At 37.4% G+C, this 21,865-nt stretch overlaps 1 protein-coding gene across 1 annotated transcript in view; it reads right to left on the bottom strand.

Moving 5' to 3' along the window:
* NOL4 (nucleolar protein 4) overlaps positions 1 to 21,865 on the bottom strand; it is a 2,553,475-nt gene that overhangs the window by 1,647,214 nt on the left and 884,396 nt on the right. Inside the window, exon 2 of the mRNA XM_044066638.1 lies at positions 9,527 to 9,676. Coding sequence (XP_043922573.1) covers positions 9,527 to 9,676 — 150 coding nt within the window. The remainder of the gene's footprint in view (positions 1 to 9,526; positions 9,677 to 21,865) is intronic.

The raw sequence follows: 21,865 nt of genomic DNA, 5'->3' as shown, positions 1-21,865 counted from the left end.
GTGTGAAATGGCAGAACACTCACAAATGAACTTCTTAGGTAACAGAACGTTGAAACCTGAGATAGTTTTTAAGAAAGAAATCTCAAAAGAACCAATGAGGTGCTTAGTCTAAGCTGTAGTCCAGGTGACCTCAGTCAGCCAATGACCTCAAACAATTCTCTCTCACTGAAATGCCTGATGGCTTTGACTAAACCAAGATGTCCCTGAGTATGTGCTCAGACACACAGCCTCCACAAACACTAGGCCCAAATACAAGCCTGAATATGGAAATGCTACAAATATCCCCACTACTTAGAAAAAACTGCAGACATGTTTCTCACAGCTGAAAAGCAGCAGTGAGCCTTTAAATGAAAGTTTTAAACAGCTAAAGGAGCCTCCAGAAAAAAGAGTTTAACTGCAACAAGTTATTAGAAACAAACAACCCAACAGATGCTTAATAAAAGTGGACAATTTCCAGATAATACCTCACACACAGTGAAACTAGCTAGAAAAATACACAGTACACAAAGTGCTATAAATAACAAAGAAATAAAGAACAAAATAAACAAAAAACAGGATACTTAATGTTATATATTATAGCTCAGAGTTTCCTCACTGTCCTTCCTTCGATCAAGCTCAGTGTGAAATGGCAGAACACTCACAAATGAACTTCTTAGGTAACAGAACGTTGAAACCTGAGATAGTTTTTAAGAAAGAAATCTCAAAAGAACCAATGAGGTGCTTAGTCTAAGCTGTAGTCCAGGTGACCTCAGTCAGCCAATGACCTCAAACAATTCTCTCTCACTGAAATGCCTGATGGCTTTGACTAAACCAAGATGTCCCTGAGTATGTGCTCAGACACACAGCCTCCACAAACACTAGGCCCAAATACAAGCCTGAATATGGAAATGCTACAAATATCCCCACTACTTAGAACAAACTGCAGACATGTTTCTCACAGCTGAAAAGCAGCAGTGAGCCTTTAAATGAAAGTTTTAAACAGCTAAAGGAGCCTCCAGAAAAAAGAGTTTAACTGCAACAAGTTATTAGAAACAAACAACCCAACATATGCATAATAAAAGTGGACAATTTCCAGTTAATACCTCACACACAGTGAAACTAACTAGAAAAATACACAGTACACAAAGTGCTATAAATAACAAAGAAATAAAGAACAAAATAAACAAAAAAAAGGATACTTAATGTTATATATTATAGCTCAGAGTTTCCTCACTGTCCTTCCTTCGATCAAGCTCAGTGTGAAATGGCAGAACACTCACAAATGAACTTCTTAGGTAACAGAAAGTTGAAACCTGAGACAGTTTTTAAGAAAGAAATCTCAAAAGAACCAATGAGGTGCTTAGTCTAAGCTGTAGTCCAGGTGACCTCAGTCAGCCAATGACCTCAAACAATTCTCTCTCACTGAAATGCCTGATGGCTTTTACTAAACCAAGATGTCCCTGAGTATGTGCTCAGACACACAGCCACCACAAACACTAGGCCCAAATACAAGCCTGAATATGGAAATGCTACAAATATCCCCACTACTTAGAACAAACTGCAGACATGTTTCTCACAGCTGAAAAGCAGCAGTGAGCCTTTAAATGAAAGTTTTAAACAGCTAAAGGAGCCACTAGAAAAAAGAGTTTAACTGCAACAAGTTATTAGAAACAAACAACCCAACAGATGCTTAATAAAAGTGGACAATTTCCAGTTAATACCTCACACACAGTGAAACTAGCTAGAAAAATACACAGTACACAAAGTGCTATAAATAACAAAGAAATAAAGAACAAAATAAACAAAAACAGGATACTTAATGTTATATATTATAGCTCCGAGTTTCCTCAGTGTCCTTCCTTCGATGAAGCTCAGTGTGAAATGGCAGAACACTCACAAATGAACTACTTAGGTAACAGAACGTTGAAACCTAAGACAGTTTTTAAGAAAGAAATCTCAAAAGAACCAATGAGGTGCTTAGTCTAAGCTGTAGTCCAGGTGACCTCAGTCAGCCAATGACCTCAAACAATTCTCTCTCACTGAAATGCCTGATGGCTTTGGCTAAACCAAGATGTCCCTGAGTATGTGCTCAGACACACAGCCTCCACAAACACTAGGCCCAAATACAAGCCTGAATATGGAAATGCTACAAATATCCCTACTACTTAGAACAAACTGCAGACATGTTTCTCACAGCTGAAAAGCAGCAGTGAGCCTTTAAATGAAAGTTTTATACAGCTAAAGCAGCCTCTAGAAAAAAGAGTTTAACTGCAACAAGTTATTAGAAACAAACAACCCAACAGATGTTTAATAAAAGTAGACAATTTCCAGTTAATACCTCACACACAGTGAAACTAGCTAGAAAAATACACAGTACACAAAGTGCTATAAATAACAAAGAAATAAAGAACAAAATAAACAAAAAACAGGATACTTAATGTTATATATTATAGCTCCGAGTTTCCTCAGTGTCCTTCCTTCGATCAAGCTCAGTGTGAAATGGCAGGACACTCACAAATGAACTTCTTAGGTAACAGAACATTGAAACCTGAGACAGTTTTTAAGAAAGAAATCTCAAAAGAACCAATGAGGTGCTTAGTCTAAGCTGTAGTCCAGGTGACCTCAGTCAGCCAATGACCTCAAACAATTCTCTCTCGCTGAAATGCCTGATGGCTTTGGCTAAACCAAGATGTCCCTGAATATGTGCTCAGACACACAGCCTCCACAAACATTTATTTCCATACTGATGTGCTGTATGCTTCTATGTTAGAGGAATTTATGAGTATGACAGTGGGATAGGCTATAGTCTAAGCCGCCCTTTTTAGATATTCAGTGCTGAGATAGTTGGATGCTATGGTGGTGGATTTTAGTTTTAAGAGAACTTTTTAATGACTTGGGGTGGGAAATGGTTGCAATGAGAAGGGAGAAGAGTCAGACGTGTCAGAGACGTGGTGGTGATAGAATGGTATAAAACAATAAATATGGATTTTTTGCTTGCTAGGTATCAGAGTTAACAAAGAAGAAAAAAAGGAAAGGAATACAGGCAGTATGGACAGGCCAAAGTGGTTAGAAGGAAATAAGATGTTCCAGAATAGGAATAAAAATGAAGGAATAGGAATTCTAAATATAACAATAATTGCATCAGGAAGAGTGGGGTATGTGATATGAGAAGCAGAAAATAATTCATATGATTAATTGTGATGTATGTGTATACTAATATGACAAGAAAACCGTTGTTTGAAGAAATTAAAAACTTTGTGTAAGTAAATATGTTAATAGTGATATTAGGAAATTTTAACTGTAACCAGATAAAAGAAAAGGGAAACTAACAGAGTATTAAGTTGCTAAGGGAAATGATAAAATGTGGAGATTTAAAAGTAGGAAAGGATAGAGAACTGACATGAGAAAGAGGAATTTTTAAGACAAAAAATGATTATATAGTTTATTCTAAAGACATGAAAGAGATAACAGGGGTAATACATATGGTGGTGTTTGCAGATCACAGAGCAGTTTGAGCTAGAACAGTATAAGTGAACTAATATAGGAGAGAACTAAATGGATACATTGATTAAATGTAGAATTTAAAAAGGAAGAAGAAATGACAAAAGAGAAAGAAATATTATGAAAGCATCATATGACAGTGACTCTATTTTATAACATTGGACAAGTGGTAGGTAATATATAATCAGAAGTATAAAAATATATTTAGAAATAGAAAGAATAATAAAAGAAAAAATAAGGGAAATAGAAAAACAGATGTATGAAAAGAATAGAGAAAAAGTAAAATAGTGTCATACAAGCAAATTGTTTCCCTTTATTTAGGAAAAGAAGTAAAAATGAAAGAAGTAAGGATGGATGCTGTCTTAGATGCTGAAGGAGACATAAAATGCAAACAAGAAGATATGGAAGCAGTAGAAAATTTTATAGAGAAAGTATGTGAAAAAGAGGAAATGGAAAGATAAGAAGAATGGAAAAAATATGAAAAAGTAAAGTTTTTTTTAGAAACTTATATAACGATAGAATAAATAGTGAAGGCAATAAAGCAGGTGAGAATGAATATGTGCCAGCAGTGGATGGTAAAAGAATTATATTAAATATATAACACTAGGGAATATTTACTATAAAATATTTATTACAATACCACAAAAAGGGGTAGAAAAGTAGTGGATGAGTTAGTAGGAAAAGTGATCTATTGTCTAAAATGAAGACAGGTAAAAGGAATGTTAATTATATCGAGAGAAGTAGTAGAGCTGATAATGACAGAAAATAAAGAAGTAAGACTTAATGCATGTGATATAGTTAAAGCCTTTGATAAAGGGAGCCATAAAACACTGTGGTAGACTTTAAAGATCTGGTATAGGAGAAAAGAAATATTAATTTAATAAAGAAATGTTGTGAACATTCATGGGTACAAGTTATGATAAACTGATGGATCAGAAAAAAATATGTATTGAGAGGAGTAAACCAGGATGCCCAATGAGTATATTCTTATTTGCATTAGTAATGAATGCAGCAATAAAGATGTTTATGCAAGATATGAGGGAAGCAGGATGGAAGATGGAAGGAAATGTTATATTACCAATATGTATGACATATGAAGACAATTTAGTTCTAATAACAAAAAACAAAGGGGGGATAAGTGTGGTTATAATAAAGATTGAAAAGCTGTTGAAAATGCTTGTCAGCACTTAAACAAAATGAAGTGTAAGGGGATATGGTGAGTTAAAAAGTTAATGGAATTTATTTCACAAGAAAGGAAATAAATATTTTGGGAATGACATTTGGTGAGTATGAAAGTGTAATAAGTCAGTAGAAAGATAGAGAGAGAGAGAGAGAGAAAGGATACTGCAACAAATAAAAAAATGTTAGCTTGTGAAAAAGTTTTTATTTATCATTTCAGAAAAAGGCATATATGTTGAATACTTATGTATTATGAAAAAAGTAATGTATTAAGGAGGGATATATATGTTTCCCACCCAAATGAAAAATGAGTTATTAAAGATTTTTTAGCTTTATATGAAATGAGAGATAATTATAATAAAAAAGAAGAAGGTGGGTTGAATTTTAAAAATCCAGTGGTGTATTTAGCATCTATGCATTTTTTAGGAGGGTAATGAGAAAAGTAAAAGAATGACAAAAATAAATGACAGGCAAGATGCTTTAAGAAAAATATAAATATGTACGGGAAAAAAAAACAGAGAAAAGAAAAAGAACAGATTGAAAGAAAAAGAATATGAGAATAAATGAAATTATGCAACTTACAATTGGGTGAGGTTGGCGGGAAAAGAAAAGAATTGTAGAATAACATCATTTTTGAAAGTATACATATAGAAGGAATTAAAATAAGATGGAAGAGGAGCAATAGAAGACAAAAGAAAAAGTTTTGAAACATTTTATGAACCATAGAATTTTTTTGTGGAGAATTTTATAAAACTAGTTAGCAATAAAAGGGAATGAGAAATATATGGTGATGGAGAAAAGAAAATGTGTTGACTGTAGTGCAGAAGAAACAAAACTGTTTTTTTTTTTATTGCAAAAATGATGAAGAATTTTGGGATAGGTTTAAAATGAATATAGATGGAAATGATTTAAACATATACTTATGAAAATGGTATTATATGGGAATTATGATAAAGTAAAGAAATGTGATATTGATACATGTGATCAAGTACTGTTTGTGACAATAGTGGTGCTGTGGAGAAAAGATGTGTGGTTTTCTTGTATAACAGTAAAAATGGTAGTGAATTATGTATTAGCAGAAATAAGAAGATGGTTTAGGAAAAAGGTGGTAAGGATAAATGGTAATAGGAAAAAAAGAATGGAAGAAACAGAATTGTTTGGATAAGTTCCTTTGTGTTCATAACTTGTAAAATAATTTTGAGTATGAATATAAAAAATGATAGTGTAAATAACTGATTTAAAGTTGTTTTTGGTATACAGTAAAAGTAAATGTTAATACAGCACACCTCCTGCTATATTTTATAACTGCTGTGGGACTTTTTTATATTCACCTGAGCTACCACCTACTCAGGTACATGGTGCCTTGGTTTAACACCTCATATTAACTCAATCAGAGCAGCATTACTCACCATGTCATTACTATATTTAGGCAGAAACCTTGTGAGCAAATGTATGTTACAGTGTGATTTCTGCTATAGCAAGATATGAGCAAGTGAAAGTATTTTATTGTAATTAAGTAGTTTATGGGTTAATTTTTTTTTTGAATACAGATAGATGCAGAGTGAAATCAAGATAATGCAACTGTCCTTTTTGACTTCCAAAAGGTGAGAAAGCCTTTATCAAATCTGAGCCTCTTCCTTATATAAAATTCTACAGCAAATAAGAAATCAGAAAATTCAAAAACATTTAAAAAAAGCAGAACACTTAAAAAAGCTACATATGCATACTTAAGATACACTGATTAATTAAAATTAGAGCAATGTTTGCTCTACACACTTAGTTTGCAATCACATTCAAGCATAACAGACTGAACTGCTTGAAATTCTAATATATAACCTGCAAAATGTGTGCAGCTCATTCCAATATTTCTTTTCCAATTGTACTTGCCAAAGTGTGTTCTTTGTTTTCCACTTAATACTGTGAACTGTGCTAACCAAGTGGATGCATCCATTAGACTGACAGTGCATTATGTTGGCAGTGTGGACTGTAGTATTAAAATATCAGCAGTACATTTAATGGACATTTCACTTTGTCCACAGTTATTTTGTAAACACAGGAAAGTAAGTTCTTGTTAAGAATGTGAGTGTGTATAAATTCTAAATACATTATTAATAACCTAAAGTCTTTTAGGCACTTTGTAAACAAAAATCCGAATATAAAACCATGGTCTTTTTTCATATTCCTTGTAGCATATACACAAAATAATATTATAACTTAGGACTCAGTAGCAGTTAAAACAGTTAGTAAGAGTGATCTAGTTTACTGGTATCAGTTGACAAACATTAAGTAATGACAGAGCAAATTATTAGTGAGTACAGCCTTGAAAATAACATGTGGTTAACACTGCAGAGATTAAAACAAACAGTTTTAAATCAACAGGCAATAATGCAGAAGTCTGTTAGGGAAAAGGTTCCCAAGTTCATAGAGCAGTTAATAACGCTGATGGAATTTCCAACAAATGGGAAAGAAATTTTATCAGTATTGTACAAATTAGTTGAAGAAACAAGAGTTCATAATAAACAAAATATATGGAAATATTATGAAACAGTTAATGGTAAAATGCCAGATGATAAAGATAAAAACTAATATCTTTATCACTATATTGGCAACTTTTCATATGGCAATCTATACAGAGAACATACTTAACACCACACAAATTTGAACTAATATATAATAAATAAAATAGATGTTGGAGGTGTAAATAACAATCAATAGCCAATTGGCAACAGGTTCTATTAATGCCATTTACTTAAACAATATTGGGAAAGTATTAACTATTTGTTACAGGCACTGTTCTGTTCGCTGATAATTTCCAACTTATAAAATCTCTAGTTTTGAATACACCTGTGTCATCTTGGTTTCCAAGGAAAAAATATGTACTTTTGTGGACTCTCCTTGCTATCGCAAGGAAAAATATTATACAGAACTGGAAAGCTGTAACTCCCCCAATTTTAAACATTTCAAGAACATGTTTTTTATCAGTCTCGCAGTTGGAATTGAAAACAATCAAGGAAAGAATAGACTGACCTACTTCAGCATTGCCTGGCAGAAAGTAAATCAAGTGCTGCAAACAGAAGACTATAATAAATTATAATCTTATTCAAAGATACATTCAAGAAAACAAAGTTTTTAAAGTATGGGCATCCTATGTAAATAGTTGGCTTTGTAATGTTTGTTTTTGGAATTGTTTCTCCACTTTAAGCTTTGACTATGTAAATATTTCTTTTGATATACATACTGTATATATGTTTATGTTTCTGAAAATCAAAAGAAATGTATTTAGTAAAAAAAAAAAATGTGTGTGTGTGTGTGTGTGTGTGTGTGTGTGTGCGTGTGTGTGCGTGTGTGTGTGTGTGTGTGTGTGTGTGTGTGTGTGTGTGTGTGTGTGTGTGTGTGTGTGTGTGTGTGTGTGTGTGTGATGTTTTACAGCTTAAGATTAGAGTAAAGGTTAGGTTAGGGGATAACTTTAGTATGGTGGCAAAGTTTTGATGCATGTGTGTGTGTCAGAGTCTGTTTTGTCCAATGGTAGTTTTACAGAAAGGGTTTTCTAAGGAAAGGTGCAGGGTTGAGATTTTATTTATTTTTATTCAATTATTATAATTTGTTTAGCAGGGTAGTACACTACCCAGCTTATTAATGCATGCTTATCCTAACCCTAAGCAAAACAATACATGGATAGGTTTTTGTGCTCTCAGGATAGTAAGATCAGCACCCAAATTCATGGGGTTCTTGCAGATAAAAATCATTGCTTTGGTTTTGTATAAATATAGTCCAAAAATCTATGATATGCTATATAGTGCTAGATTTGCATTGCAATTTAATATTGACATTAGAGACAGTAATACTGTCAACAATTGTAGAAGTGCCAGCATACTGAATTATTTTGGCATTACCAAAAACTCCATTCTTATGTTTATGAATGTTGTATAGAGAAAGGAGCCAAGCATCCATGTGTATCACCTAGGTTCATGGATGTGTAGACAGGAGTGACTGCATCATTTCTTCTGATGGGCCGCACCCTTCTTTCAAGTAAACTAGTGAAGCACCTGCAGGCAGTGAGGGAGAGATCAGATGACATTTGGAGTTTTAGAAGATGGCAATTGTTGCATATCAAATACCTTATGGAGGTTAACGAATCGTGATCAACCAACTGCAATCCATATGCATTTGTACATATTCAATGACATGAAGTAGAGATGTAACCATGCCATGACCAGGTTTAAAATTATGCTGAGTGGTAAGTATGAAATTATTTTAATAAGGTGTTTGAACAGATGAATATGTCTGCATTTTTCTAGAACTGTAGCAAAGAAAAGAGCTATACAGCAGAATGATAACTGCTCAGAGCAAGTGAGGTGCATTCTTTATGTAGAAGTAAAACAAGGGCATATTACTAGACTGCAATCACCCTTTCCTCCTTGGTAGAATAGTTAATTAATATTACAAGATAGGCTATATACCTCAACATAGCTTTCAAGAATTATGGGGATAAATTGTAGATGAAGGCCAATCTAGGTATCATTTTACAAAGGAGTTTATGAACCAAGTGGGTAGAAACAGTTTGAAACAAAACAAGATACCTGTATTGAGACTGTGGAGCATGCAGTATTACATATCAGCCCAACTTGCATCTCTGTAAATTTGAGCTTGATATATAAAATACACACACACACACACACACACACACACACACACACACACACACACACACACACACTCACACACACACACACCAACTGCAGGTATAAAATTGCCTGACATAGAAGAAAGAACATAAAGACTCAGTGACAAATGCTCCTAATGATCTATTTTCACGAAACCATGAGATAAAATATAACAACAGGATCAAAGTTCTATATTAACTTACCGCTTTGTAAGTGCGCTTTTGTCCTGCATGCTTCCGTATTTGCTCTCCGTTGGGCCCAGTCTCTACATGCATGGAATAGATTATATCAAAGAAGTCTTCAACCACAGCAACTCTTCTTAAAGACAGTCTCTCATCGACGCCTACGCCATCCTGGGTAAAATAAAAAGTGATAATAAATCAATAAAGCTGGGATCATTATTCTGTGTTTCAAGATTTCAATCAGATCATTTCAGTATCCTAGTTTCATTAGAAGCCCTCCTCCACCCTTGATTTCTAGTCTCTATAAGCCTTGGATCATTGCTCTGATCAGAGGTAGGCCTTCAATCTGACCCCTTAAGTCATTGCTCTGATCAGAATTAATACATTTTTTCAGGATTTCATCTCTGTCACTGTACCCTATGCACATTACACTGGTAACTTCTTCCCCTGATCTCTTACCATATTTGTCATTATTGTAGCCCTGTGTTGTGTGAGTTCAATACTGTGCCTAGCCAGAATTAAACAAATAATGATCTATTTATTTTCATTGAAACATTGCAGTCAATATCACATCCAAGGTGCTAGGTAATCATAACATGCTGTTTCGTTATGCTTAGGACATTTCACATAACTTTTCTTAAGGATTCTTTACATACACGCACACACACATGCATGCGCACACACACACACACACACACACACACACACACACACACACACACACACACACACACACACACACACACACACACACACACACACACACACACACACACACACACACACACACATTCTCTCTCTTTCATTTTGTCTCTTTTTCTGGATATACTTACATATACACTTTTGCTCTGTAAATAAATAATTCCTTCTAGTTTACCTTATCCAGTCTTGAAGGCTTGTGTTTATTGTATGAACCATATCAATAGTGACAGGGCTGATTTACACAGTCCTAAACAGTTGCCATGATTAACCCAGTGCAAGACATAGTTAACATGCAAAATTAATAAGCATTGCTTTCATCAATAATGTTATGTAAAATAAGCCACTGTAATACCAAAAGAAACTGAAGAACAGTTTAGTGATACCATAGTGATCTAAGAATGGGAGATTAGAAATCAAATTATTAATCCAAGATAATGTTTAAATATATGATTCTGAGACATGGTAGTTACAGTTCTTAATGAATATTTTTGGAATGCCCTTTAAATGAAAATCTGTAAGCTTCGTACATATACAGTTATAAATACAACTCAAAATCAGGTTAGCCTGATATGTTTTAAACTCATTTTAGTGCACAACCTTTATATTATTAATTTTATAGATTATAATTAATCACAAATAGATTTAGTCAAAATAAATCATTTATAACAGGCAAGGTGCTTGCCAGTCTATGGAATAAAGTTAACTTGCAATATATGCGCTGTTTGCTTTGAAAAATTAAATAATTTATTATGTGAACATACACCTGAAATTAGAAAAAAGACTCAATGCAAAGCAATAGTAGAACAACTGTACAGCAACCATTTATGATGCTTCAGATGCTAGCTTTTTGTTAACATAGCTAACCAATACAGTATGGTGATTACAGCAAATCTGCTTTCACTTATCTGAAGCATATTACTTGTTAGAATATTTGAGGAACTGATTTTTTTGCATTTTGATGGAATTAAACTTTTGCAAATGAATGCATAAATATGCTTCTTGGAGAGGCTCTTTTCTAAGGGTAAAATTTGCGGAAGTGTTATATCTTGTTTTGTAGTATTCTTTTTTAATTGTTTTTCCAAAAAATACATTATTTTAATATAACAACAGCAGCGACAGAGCTATGTCTTTAAACAACAGTGAAATACCAAATAATGTAAGTTTTATTAGAAAAGCTCACCAGACTGCTACACTTTGCTGTGAAGGAAAAGTTAGTTTGCTTTTTATTTGTTGTATTTTGTATTACTTTATTGCCTTTTTATATTTTGAATACTGTGATTTGTTTTCTTTACCTTGTGTTTTACTTGTATTTTGCTTTTAACTGCATATTAAAACTTCAAAAGAGACCACAGCTCTGTCTCTTGTGAGTCAGGCAGAAATTTTTCCCCATCCACCTACCTGCTTACTATCGTGTTCTTAAATACCACTGTCTTTCTAGTTGCCTGCCTCTTATGTTAATTTGACCATATATCTCATTTCCTCTCTGCTTTCACTGGCTTGTGTGAGTAAGCACAAAATTATCATTTTGTGAAATCCCTTCAACTATTTAAATTTATTGGCCATCCTACTGTATTCCATAGTACCCGAATACAAAAGTGGCCACTCCCTTTCAGTTTATCTTGCTGTTTTAAAAATAGTGAATCTCCACTAAAATTTAATTTTTTACACAGGTAAAACTGAAGTTACCTACTTTCACATCTAACTTATCTAGTGCACACTGCAGTGTTTAGGATAAACCATTTTTTTTTCATTTTACCTTTAAGCATCCCTGTGACTAGCACTTGCTCTAATGCCTGCTGGAAAGCACTAGGAAGCCTTAAACTGATACACACACTCAACTCTCCTTGTTAATAAGGAGAAATTAATTGTATGCACTAAACAGCCTATAATTGCAAAATACCTTACTAAGGCAAGGGAAAACAGCTCCTGTACTTTACAAAAAACCACCAAACCAGGCAAGTCCAAGGGTCAGCTTCCAGTGATTTCTCCTGTCCACCTGGTAAATCTGGGCATACTGGGGCAATGTAGCAATTGCCTCATGTACACAGACAACCCTCTCCTCCTACCACCCAGCACTACAACCTGTGAGAGATACACTTACTTAGCCAAACTGGAAGCAAAGCTCTCTCCACCCAAGATTGTGCTAGACAGTCAAGAGGATAAGGTTAACACCCGCAATAGACCTCAAGCAACACATAGCCCTTCTAAACCCACACCACCAACACCCACACATAGCAACATTAAATCCACATATGTGGAGGCCCTTAACTGTATATTGCCCAAGCAACAAGGATCTCCGAAGCTGAAATGAAAACAAACACCAATCACAACCAAAGTGTCACATAGCTCACAATACCAGTGTGCCACCCAGCAACAGCCCCTAAAGCAAGACAACGTACCTAACACTTTAGTCATAGGTGACTCTAAAGTCAGGCACACTGATGTCCCACTCACCAGGCTAAACAAGGAGAAAATTACAGTCAGCTGCTGTTGGGTGCCAGGATCCACCACATAATGCATGCACTCAAGTCACTCCACAACAAGTACAAATATGACTCTGTCATTGTCCATGTTGGAGTGAATGACTTGAGAAGTACTTCCCTGGACTACATGAAAAGAGACATGGAAGAGCTCTCAGATCATGTGGCCCAGGCAGGTATTACCCTAGCCCTGAGTAGCATCCTGCCTTCACCCAGAATGATACCACAATATAAGGACAAAATGATTGACTTCAACAATTGGCTAACCTTCTGGTGTCATTCAAAGGGGATCCAGTATCTGTCTGCCTGGGACAACATGATCGACAGACCACGATGCTTTGCCACAGATGGTCTGCACCTGTTGCCCCTGGGATTCAGGTTACTGGCTAAGGCTCTTGCCACCCCTATAGTGCCTTTTTTTAGGCAAAGTTCAAAGGACAAAACCACCACTGTAACAGGTACAAGCACGTAAATTCTGAAGGTAATGCTACTCAATGCTAGAAGTCAAAACTTCAAAATGCACTCTCTCGAGGCACTCCTAAAAATGGAGAACATCGATATCTGTGCAGTAACTGAGACCTGTTTCAAGGCTCCAGAGAGCACCCCTGCAATACCAGGCTACAACTCTTACCACACTTTTCAGTCACCATACCCAGACCGAAACACTAAAGGTGGAGGAGTGTCCATATTCACCAAGGATATTCACACCACCAGGCTAGTTGCTCAACACAATGCATCTGAAATTCTCCAGGTGCAGCTAACACTAGGTAAGACTGCAATCCAAATTGTAGCTTGCTACAGATCCCCCACCATGCCCCAAGATTCTCACTACACCTTTCTAAACATACTGGAAATTATTAAAATACAACCAAACACCCTAATACTGGGTGATTTCAACTACCCTGCCATTAACTGGGAAAACTACTCATGTACCAACACCTTTGCCCAACGGTTCTTGGAATTCATAAATTCCAAAGCCCTGGGTCAACTAATCCATAGTCCCACCAGGGGCTCCAATATCCTAGACCTGGTCATTACCAACATGGGAAATCGATGCTCCACACCTATGGTCACCCCCTCATTGGTCAGGTCTGACCATACGCTAATCACCCTTAACATCCACATCCCACCCCCATCCCCCAGTAAGGAAACCTCCATAAAAAACTTCTCCAAAGCCAACTTCATGCTAATCAAGTCAGAAGTGACAAACTTCATGACACACATGCAGATGGGAGCTGAAAGTTCGACTGCTGAATCCTACACTAAGGCACTGTATGAGCACATCCACTCATGCATGAATCGTGCCATCCCAAATAGAACCAAGATGCTCTCCTCCAAAAAAAGGAAGCCAATCTGGTGGTCCCCTGCCATAAACAAACTTTACAACAAAAGGAAGAAACTGTTGCAGAAAAGAGAAAAATCCCAGGATGTAAAAAATCTCCCTTACCAGCCTCAGTAAGAAGCTGAGATCCCTCATAAAATCCTCCAAAGCTAGTTATGAAAATAAAATTGCCAAAGATTCCAAAGACAACCACAAGGCATTCTATAACTATGTCAAGAATCTAAATGGCAATGCTCAGATCGGTTATGAGCTACAACAGAATGGCATTAAATATAGTGATCCCAAGGATATTGCCAATATCCTGGCAGATCAATTCAGTGCCAACTTCATCCCCCTCTCACCTCCTAAACGGCCCATCTCAATACTGGAAGATTGCCAAATTCCAGTAATAACGGCCACACAGGTAAAAAATGCACTCTCCAAAGCTAAGAATACAGCATCCATGGGACCAGATGACATCCCGGGCTGTGTATTACATGAACTACAAAATGAACTGGCACCTCACCTAAGTGTCATGTTTAATCATAGCCTCACCTCAGGCTTTGTGCCCACTGAGTGGCACACAGCTACAGTCATCCCACTCCACAAGGGGGGATCCGCCTTGGATCTCGGGAACAAATGCTCCATCAGTCTGATGAGCCTGATCTGCAAGGCCATTGAATGTATTATCATGGAACTTATAAACAAAGACATTGGCAACCTTCAAACACTGGACCCCACCCAGTTTGGGTTCGTGAAGGGCTGATCTTGTCTCCTGAACCTGATTGACTTCTTTGAATCAGTCTCCAGAGCCGTGGATGAGGGTAAGGCAGTCCACACAGCCTATCTGGACCTCGCCAAGGCCTTTGACACCATCCCCCACTCTGGAATCATAGATAGACTTATTAAGCTGGGCATTAATCCCTGCATCACTCAATGGGTTGCCAACTGGCTTACTGACAGAACCCACACTGTAAAGGTAGCCAACTCCAAATCCAGCTCCAGATATGTGACAAGTGGAGTACCTGGGACCAGGTTCAGTCCTGGGACCACTCCTGTTTGGCATCTACTTTTCTGAAGTACAGGCCAACACTAAGGGACTCTGGCTAACAAAGTTTGCAGATGACTGCAAACTGGGAGCCATTATTGAATCCCCAAATGATGTGGATACTCTACAAAAGGGCCTTACAGAAACAGATGCTTGGTGCCAGAGCCATGGGCTCAAGTTCAATGCCAAGAAATGTATAGTTATCCCCTTTGGGAAAAAAAACATGTACCCATGAATTACCACACTAAACATCGAAAGTGTGATAAGAGTCTTAGGGACACAGGTGGACAGTGGTCTCACCTTTGATAACCACATCACCACAACAGTCAGGAAATCCTTCTGTGTGGCACACCTCATCATTAAGGGCTTTTCTGCCAGAAAAAAGGAGGTCATTGTTCCACTGTACTCATTCCTCATTATACCCATTATTGAATACAACTCCCCGTTTGGTAGGTACCTTTCAACATATCTGCAACAACTGGAAAGGCCACTGAAATACCTCACTAAAAGAATCACAGGCCTAAAGCAGATGCCCTATGCTGACCACCTTAAAAAACTCCAGCTATACTCTGTCGCATATCGTCTACTCAGAGGCGATCTCTGCTTAACATACAAGGCCATGTCAAACCCAGAGCTGTTGGACATGCTACACTTAAAGAAATCCCAGTCCCTCAGGGTCACATGCTCCAGTGATCTAAACCTTGTCATCACAATAAAAAAACAGGTTCCTTACCCAGAGACTCCCCAGATTCTGGAATAGACTACCCATACATGTCAAGCAGAGTGCCTCTTTGGCCCTCTTCAAAAGGAACCTTGACAATTGGATGGGAGAAAGGAAATTCACCCTGGGGATCACGTCAGTCGCCCTGCTAGACAGGGGTCCAGGAAAGTAAATAGTGTGGGAAGAAATAGCCAGGGAATTGTTATAGATAGGCTTGCATAGGCCCTAGGGCTGATAGCCTAGTACCAGCCTATGAACCTATAAATGTATAAGATTAGTCACACAGTAAACAACGTACTCAGCTAAGACATAATAAGCAAACTTAATACCAAGACACCAACTACCCAAGAGTGGCATTACTATATAAGTCACAGCTACATCCAACAGACTGCCCTCATTTAAAAAAATACCTTGTCATAGGCAAGTGTGCTCTTTTTTGGTTGACACACATCCTGCAAAAAGCTTACAATGGGATGGCAACCACAGCCTCAGCTCCTTCAATAGATCCATAAATGTGATCTTGGGGCTAGACCTACCATGTTTAAATATCCTGTGCATCTTATGCAGTTCCCCCAGACAGCTTACTCTATCTAAATTGCTTTGTAGTGCTTTCCATCCATATCCCATTTGGCAAAGTGGGAAAGGGGTCTTACTAGTTGAGATGTGGTTAAGTCCATGCCGACACAGCTATCTGCATCACTCACATGTTTACAGACCATGAGAAAACCACTGAGTAGTGGTTCTTCCAGTATGAGCTTTTACTGTCAGAGCATTGCATATGTACTTGCATGACTCATGAGAACAACTGTGTAACAGTATTCCACATCCTGCCTAAAGCTAGGCAATACCAGAACAGCTGCTTCATGTCCATTATAGAAGCTTCTAACTCAGATACACTACACTAACCAGCAGCCCTGAAACCATTGCTGATACTGTCAGTGGGGCTGAATAACACCCATGGGCAAACAGCAGTGTCCTTTTGCAAAAGTACACATGAAGTCTAAAGTTTGGCCAGTGCTACAGAAAGGATCTGGGTGACATCTCCTTACTGCCCCCACCATCACTAAATAGCCTTACCTTCTCTTTTAAGCAATGAGTATAGTTGTTTAGCCCTAACCTTGTCATCCTGACTCAAGTCCAGTCATTTTTGTACTAAGGAATTTACTATACAAACTGCTCCTATTTTCAGTTTTGGGTCCATAGAAAATTTGAATATCACACAGCTCAGTAATAAGAACTGCCCATAGGTTTCATCAAGGGCTCTGAAGGAGGGTATCAGTTTTGTCCATGTTGATTTCCCCTACACCTGAAAGATAAAGGCCACCTTGGCACGTTTATCTCTTCCACTAAACTTATTGACTGTTTGTTTTTAAAGCAGAGTGGTCCCAGAGTAGGGTGAAGGAACCCCAGACTTCTGCTAGTAGAGCCATTATGTTGAGATCTTTAAGTGCTGCCTTTTTGCAGTGGATGACATGCCATTTTCTAAGGCCTTGGGCCAAGGAGAATGGTAGACATTCGGTCATGCCTCAAGCTTAGTTTGCAATGGTGTGCGAGCATGACCTACATTCAAAAAGTGTTAAAAGAAAGAAAGCTGCAGCACATTCACCCATGTTTGGGCCATCCCCATTTCAAACAGAACCTCTAGTGGACAAGATCGCAAAGTAGACCCTTGTCTTCCTACCAATGAACTGGGATACAAAAAAATCAAAGTTTTATATCAAGTTATAACTAGATGCATGGAAATGTGACCTTCTATATAACAATCAATGGTCTAAATCATGTTGAGTGTTGTGATTCTTCCCAATGGGATTAACTATAACAGTGCCAGATGTTACACTAGAAAAAAAGATGGACACTGGAAATTCATATCAAGTATTTTAGTTGGACTGCTATGTACAAGCATGTCTAAATAGCTAGGGTAAGGTTTATGCCAGTTAAAACATAACAAGGGTCATCTGATCACAGACTGTCAAAAGGGGAAATTAAGTGCAATGTGTTCAGTTTTCCAGTGATAACATGAAGCCCAAGGAGGTAAACAATGCAAGTTATATAATATTATCTGTGTCCAAAGGTTCCAGGCCAGCAGCAGCTGTCATCTGCATATAGTAATGTCCTCATTTGTATACCATGACTGACATAGCCCCAGATTTGCAAATTCAGTTCTAAAACTGTATCCAAGAGTTCAATGGCTAACAAGAATAAATAGTGAAGAGAGATAGAGATGAGGGACAGAGACAGAGAACACATCTCTACTGGATACAGTTGGAAAGATCAAAGGAAGTGTAGAAAGAGTGTAGTTGTTAAGAACCTTAGGCTTGGGTTGAGGGTTCAGAGCACAGACTGCCTCAATGAATCAACAGGGAATGGAGAAGGACTCCATGACACTTCATAGATAGCCTCAGCTGATGGAGTTAAATATATTTTTCAAGTTGAGAAAGATTACCACAGTTAGATCGAAACTAACTATTTCCTGCATCATGGTGAGCAAAGGCTTGAGATGATGCTATCTTAGGGAAGGCCTATGAGGAGAGGAAGAAGGGACTGGAGACATAGGGTCAGAATCTTGTTATTTCTTAAAATTCCATCTGTTTCTGCAGGTTTAAGCAACACAGGTATAATGGACATAACTGCAACAGGGTGAAAAAGCTCCCCCTTTTGGACCACCATGAGCAAAAGTGTTATTGCTAGAGCCATATGAACTTCTAACATTTGGAAGAATTCCATCTTCAGGCCACCAAGCCCAGGGGTCTTCTGGAGGATATCCTACTAACTGTGTTACAGACATTTCTAGCACAGATTGCATTAACCAGCTTGGGCGCTGCTCTTTTCTCCATCTGTAGAAGATTGGCCCTATCCATGAAACAATGAAGTGCTGACACCCTCACCTCTGAAAGGGTCCTATCGTCGTAGTACAGAAACGCATAAACATGAGCAAATGTTTCCTTAATATCCTTGGGTACAGAACCATCCCACCCCAGTGATGATTTGTTGCAACAATTTTTATTTTAATCAGTGACTCAGAAACCACTCAGGTGGGTTCCTTATAGCCCCTAAGCAGCTGCACGCCCTATTAATGCAGTTGCTTTTCTTCATAATGCATGGTGCTTAAATCCTCTGAGCTACACTATACTAACAAACAGCTGCCTTTTCTTTAAAATGTTTAGCCCTACAAAGTTCCTGCAGTTTAGCCATGCCAGCTTGCAGTACACTGGGATGAGTTGTTTCAGTTTAGCAGAGTTGACAGCCATGTTATAATTCTCTCCAAAAAGATGCTGTTGTTCCCTATGACTCAGATCTTGGATGGCTGCAAGCAACTAATAAAAATGTAAGGCAGAATTAATGCTTAGATGAATAAAATCTAACTGATAGGGGTGCTTATCCTGGTTAACAGACACCTGTCTCCTCTCTCTATATGAGCTAAAGGGTGAGTTTCTACAGTAACCACTAAAACCTGTTAAAAGCTCCATGGTACACACTAATTAGCAATATGAATGTACAAGTCAACACTACCACAAGGGTATTACCACTAACTCACATATAAGTGCAGGTGAAAAAAAAAGCTGTGAGATAGCTTAATCAGTCATCCACACTGCCCTTCCTCATTTAGTTATATGTAAGCCCATATAATGCTGAACTTCCTTGGCATTAACTACCTTTGGCTAAACAGGGGATTGCCCTTCACTAGTTCCCCTAGTTGGGACTATTGTCCACTTCAGATGCATTGTCTTCTAATGGCAGGGGATCATAAAGATTCTGCAGCAAAATATCTGACCCAAACAGCTGGGAGTATGGTGACTTAGGTTTCCTGGGTAGTGAATCTGGGTATGTCATATGTTGTCTCAAATTGTTTCCAATGTTTGTATTTAGCAAGTCAGGGAAATCAGAGGCAGCTGGCACTACAGGAAACTTAACCAGCTGCATAATGTGCTTGGAGTGTTGCACAGCAAACAGGTGAGAATTAGTTACTGCAGGAAATATAGAAGCTTCCTTGTCTACCATTTCTATAAGTAAAAGAAATTATAAAGCCTATAGACACCTTAAAGGTAGAAAAGAAGTGCCCATAGTTTTGCCACTTGATTCTAACATTTGCTGGGAATTTCATAATACTTGGCATGCTGTTTTTAAACATAGTTTTCTCCCTTCTGCAAAGCTATGCCATCTCTGCACCACATCGAGGATGAGCCAGTGGAGTTTCACAGATGAAAGAGCTGAGACTTCTCAGTGCATTTTAACAGACATTCCTTGTCAACATATATCAGGTCCTGAAAAATAACTTCATAGGGTTTACATCCAGTGTAGCCAGGTAAACTGTCTTTCCAACACACTCTGTCAATGATGACTGTTTTGTCCATCCCCACCTTCAAAACCCAAGACAAGTGCTGCTCAAAAAATGTTGCCATATCTTCACCTTCTGGGACTTCTTTCAATTCTATCAACCATTAATATTATGCCAGATATGGTCCTTAGAATCTTCCAATCTGTTATAAATGTTAGCTAAACCATCTTGATGATTGCTAGACACTGTCTTGCATTCTTGTATATGGATGGATTGGAAGTTAAGTTGCCATCTTGATAAAAGTTTTTTTAGCAGTACAAGACATGATGGTAGGTTGGTGGGTGTTTTGGGCCCGTTTACTTTCTGCTGTGTTCTTTAATATTGGAGACCAATGCTCTTACCCAGTTTAGCTTTACTCCATGGTCCATAGATTGCATTCCCTTATATAAGTAGTACAAAAAATTCAGGCCAGAACAGTTAAAGAAAGAATCAGCAACATATAAATAAAGAGTGCCGCGACTACCTACTCATTCCATGCTGAAGGGAGCAGCCCTGCAAGTCTGCTGCTCTCAAATGGATTCAAACTCATTGTTTCCATCTGCTCCTTGCTTGTTTACCTGAAGCATTGAGGATGCGCATGCTCTATGTAGCAATGGCTTTAGTATGTCTCTGCTGTATATGATTTATAACCAGAATGGCGTAGTTTCTGCACTTTACAAGAAACCAATGTCTTCCTCATATGTACTGCTACTGCACTTGTCTTCCTGCTTTACTTTAAATAGTCAGAATATTAAATAATGGCCACTTGTGCCACCACTTATGTTATAAATGTACAAGTAACTAAAACAATCTACAACATTCACATAGGTAATTGTCGATCAGTTCTTCTTGGCCAGCCAATTCCTAATGATTCCTTCTGGTGTTAAAATCTGCTTCCTCTTTACATTACTTTAACGCACTGCTATTTCTTTTTGACCACATTTGAAAACATAATGAGTTTCCTTAGAAAACAACTTTTTCTGACCATGACATTAATCTTCCCCATGTTGCAAAAGCTGCAGTTTCCACAGTCAGACAAACAAATTTCTGAGAATGTGAGTCATAAAAGTTGGTATAATTAATTAAAATCATTTTCTGAGGTGGCAGCTGCTTGGCAATCATTTCTAACTTTGATTTTGAATTTTGATTGTAAGATGTTGTTCTACTATTCACTGGGGAAAGGAACCTGTCATTTTCAGAATGACATTATTATGTTCTCTGTAATATTATTGTCAAACATGTCCATGACACACATCTTGCCAGACTGAGACTAAAATCACAGCTCCAAAGTGTTTTGATGGAAAGAAGCCTATCCCAAAAGCGAACAAATATCAGCAGTAATCTAGACATGTTAATCTAGACATGTGTCATAATGTATGGAGGCACAAACAGTCTATGTAGTATCCTTTTTACTCTGTCATTCATTAAATGTGTATTTGATTTTAAACAAAGAAATTATAATGGGATACCACAATTAAAGTAACAGATAGATGGAGTATTCAGTGATACACAAAATGGGACCTAACCTCAGCAACAGACCAAGGACTCATAAGCCTTCCTCTATAATATTTGTACTGGCTTGTGCCAGGCTCATCCACTAAAAACCGTAGATGTTCAAGCCTACAACTCTGGGATATTCAAGTCTGAATCTTAAGGGTGTTGACTGTATGACAAGCTGCAGTGAAAGGATTCAGGTAGCAAACTGCCTACTTGATCACTGAATGACTAATTGGAAAGCTTCCTTATGGGGTGTCAATGGCAGCCATCTTTTTG

This window comes from Protopterus annectens, chromosome 3.part1 (assembly GCF_019279795.1).
Source record: "Protopterus annectens isolate FY-2018-M chromosome 3.part1, PAN1.0, whole genome shotgun sequence".
NCBI lineage: Eukaryota > Metazoa > Chordata > Ceratodontiformes > Protopteridae > Protopterus > Protopterus annectens.
The sequence above is the reverse complement of the archived record's forward strand: the minus strand, read 5'-3'. Positions and strand labels throughout refer to the sequence as shown.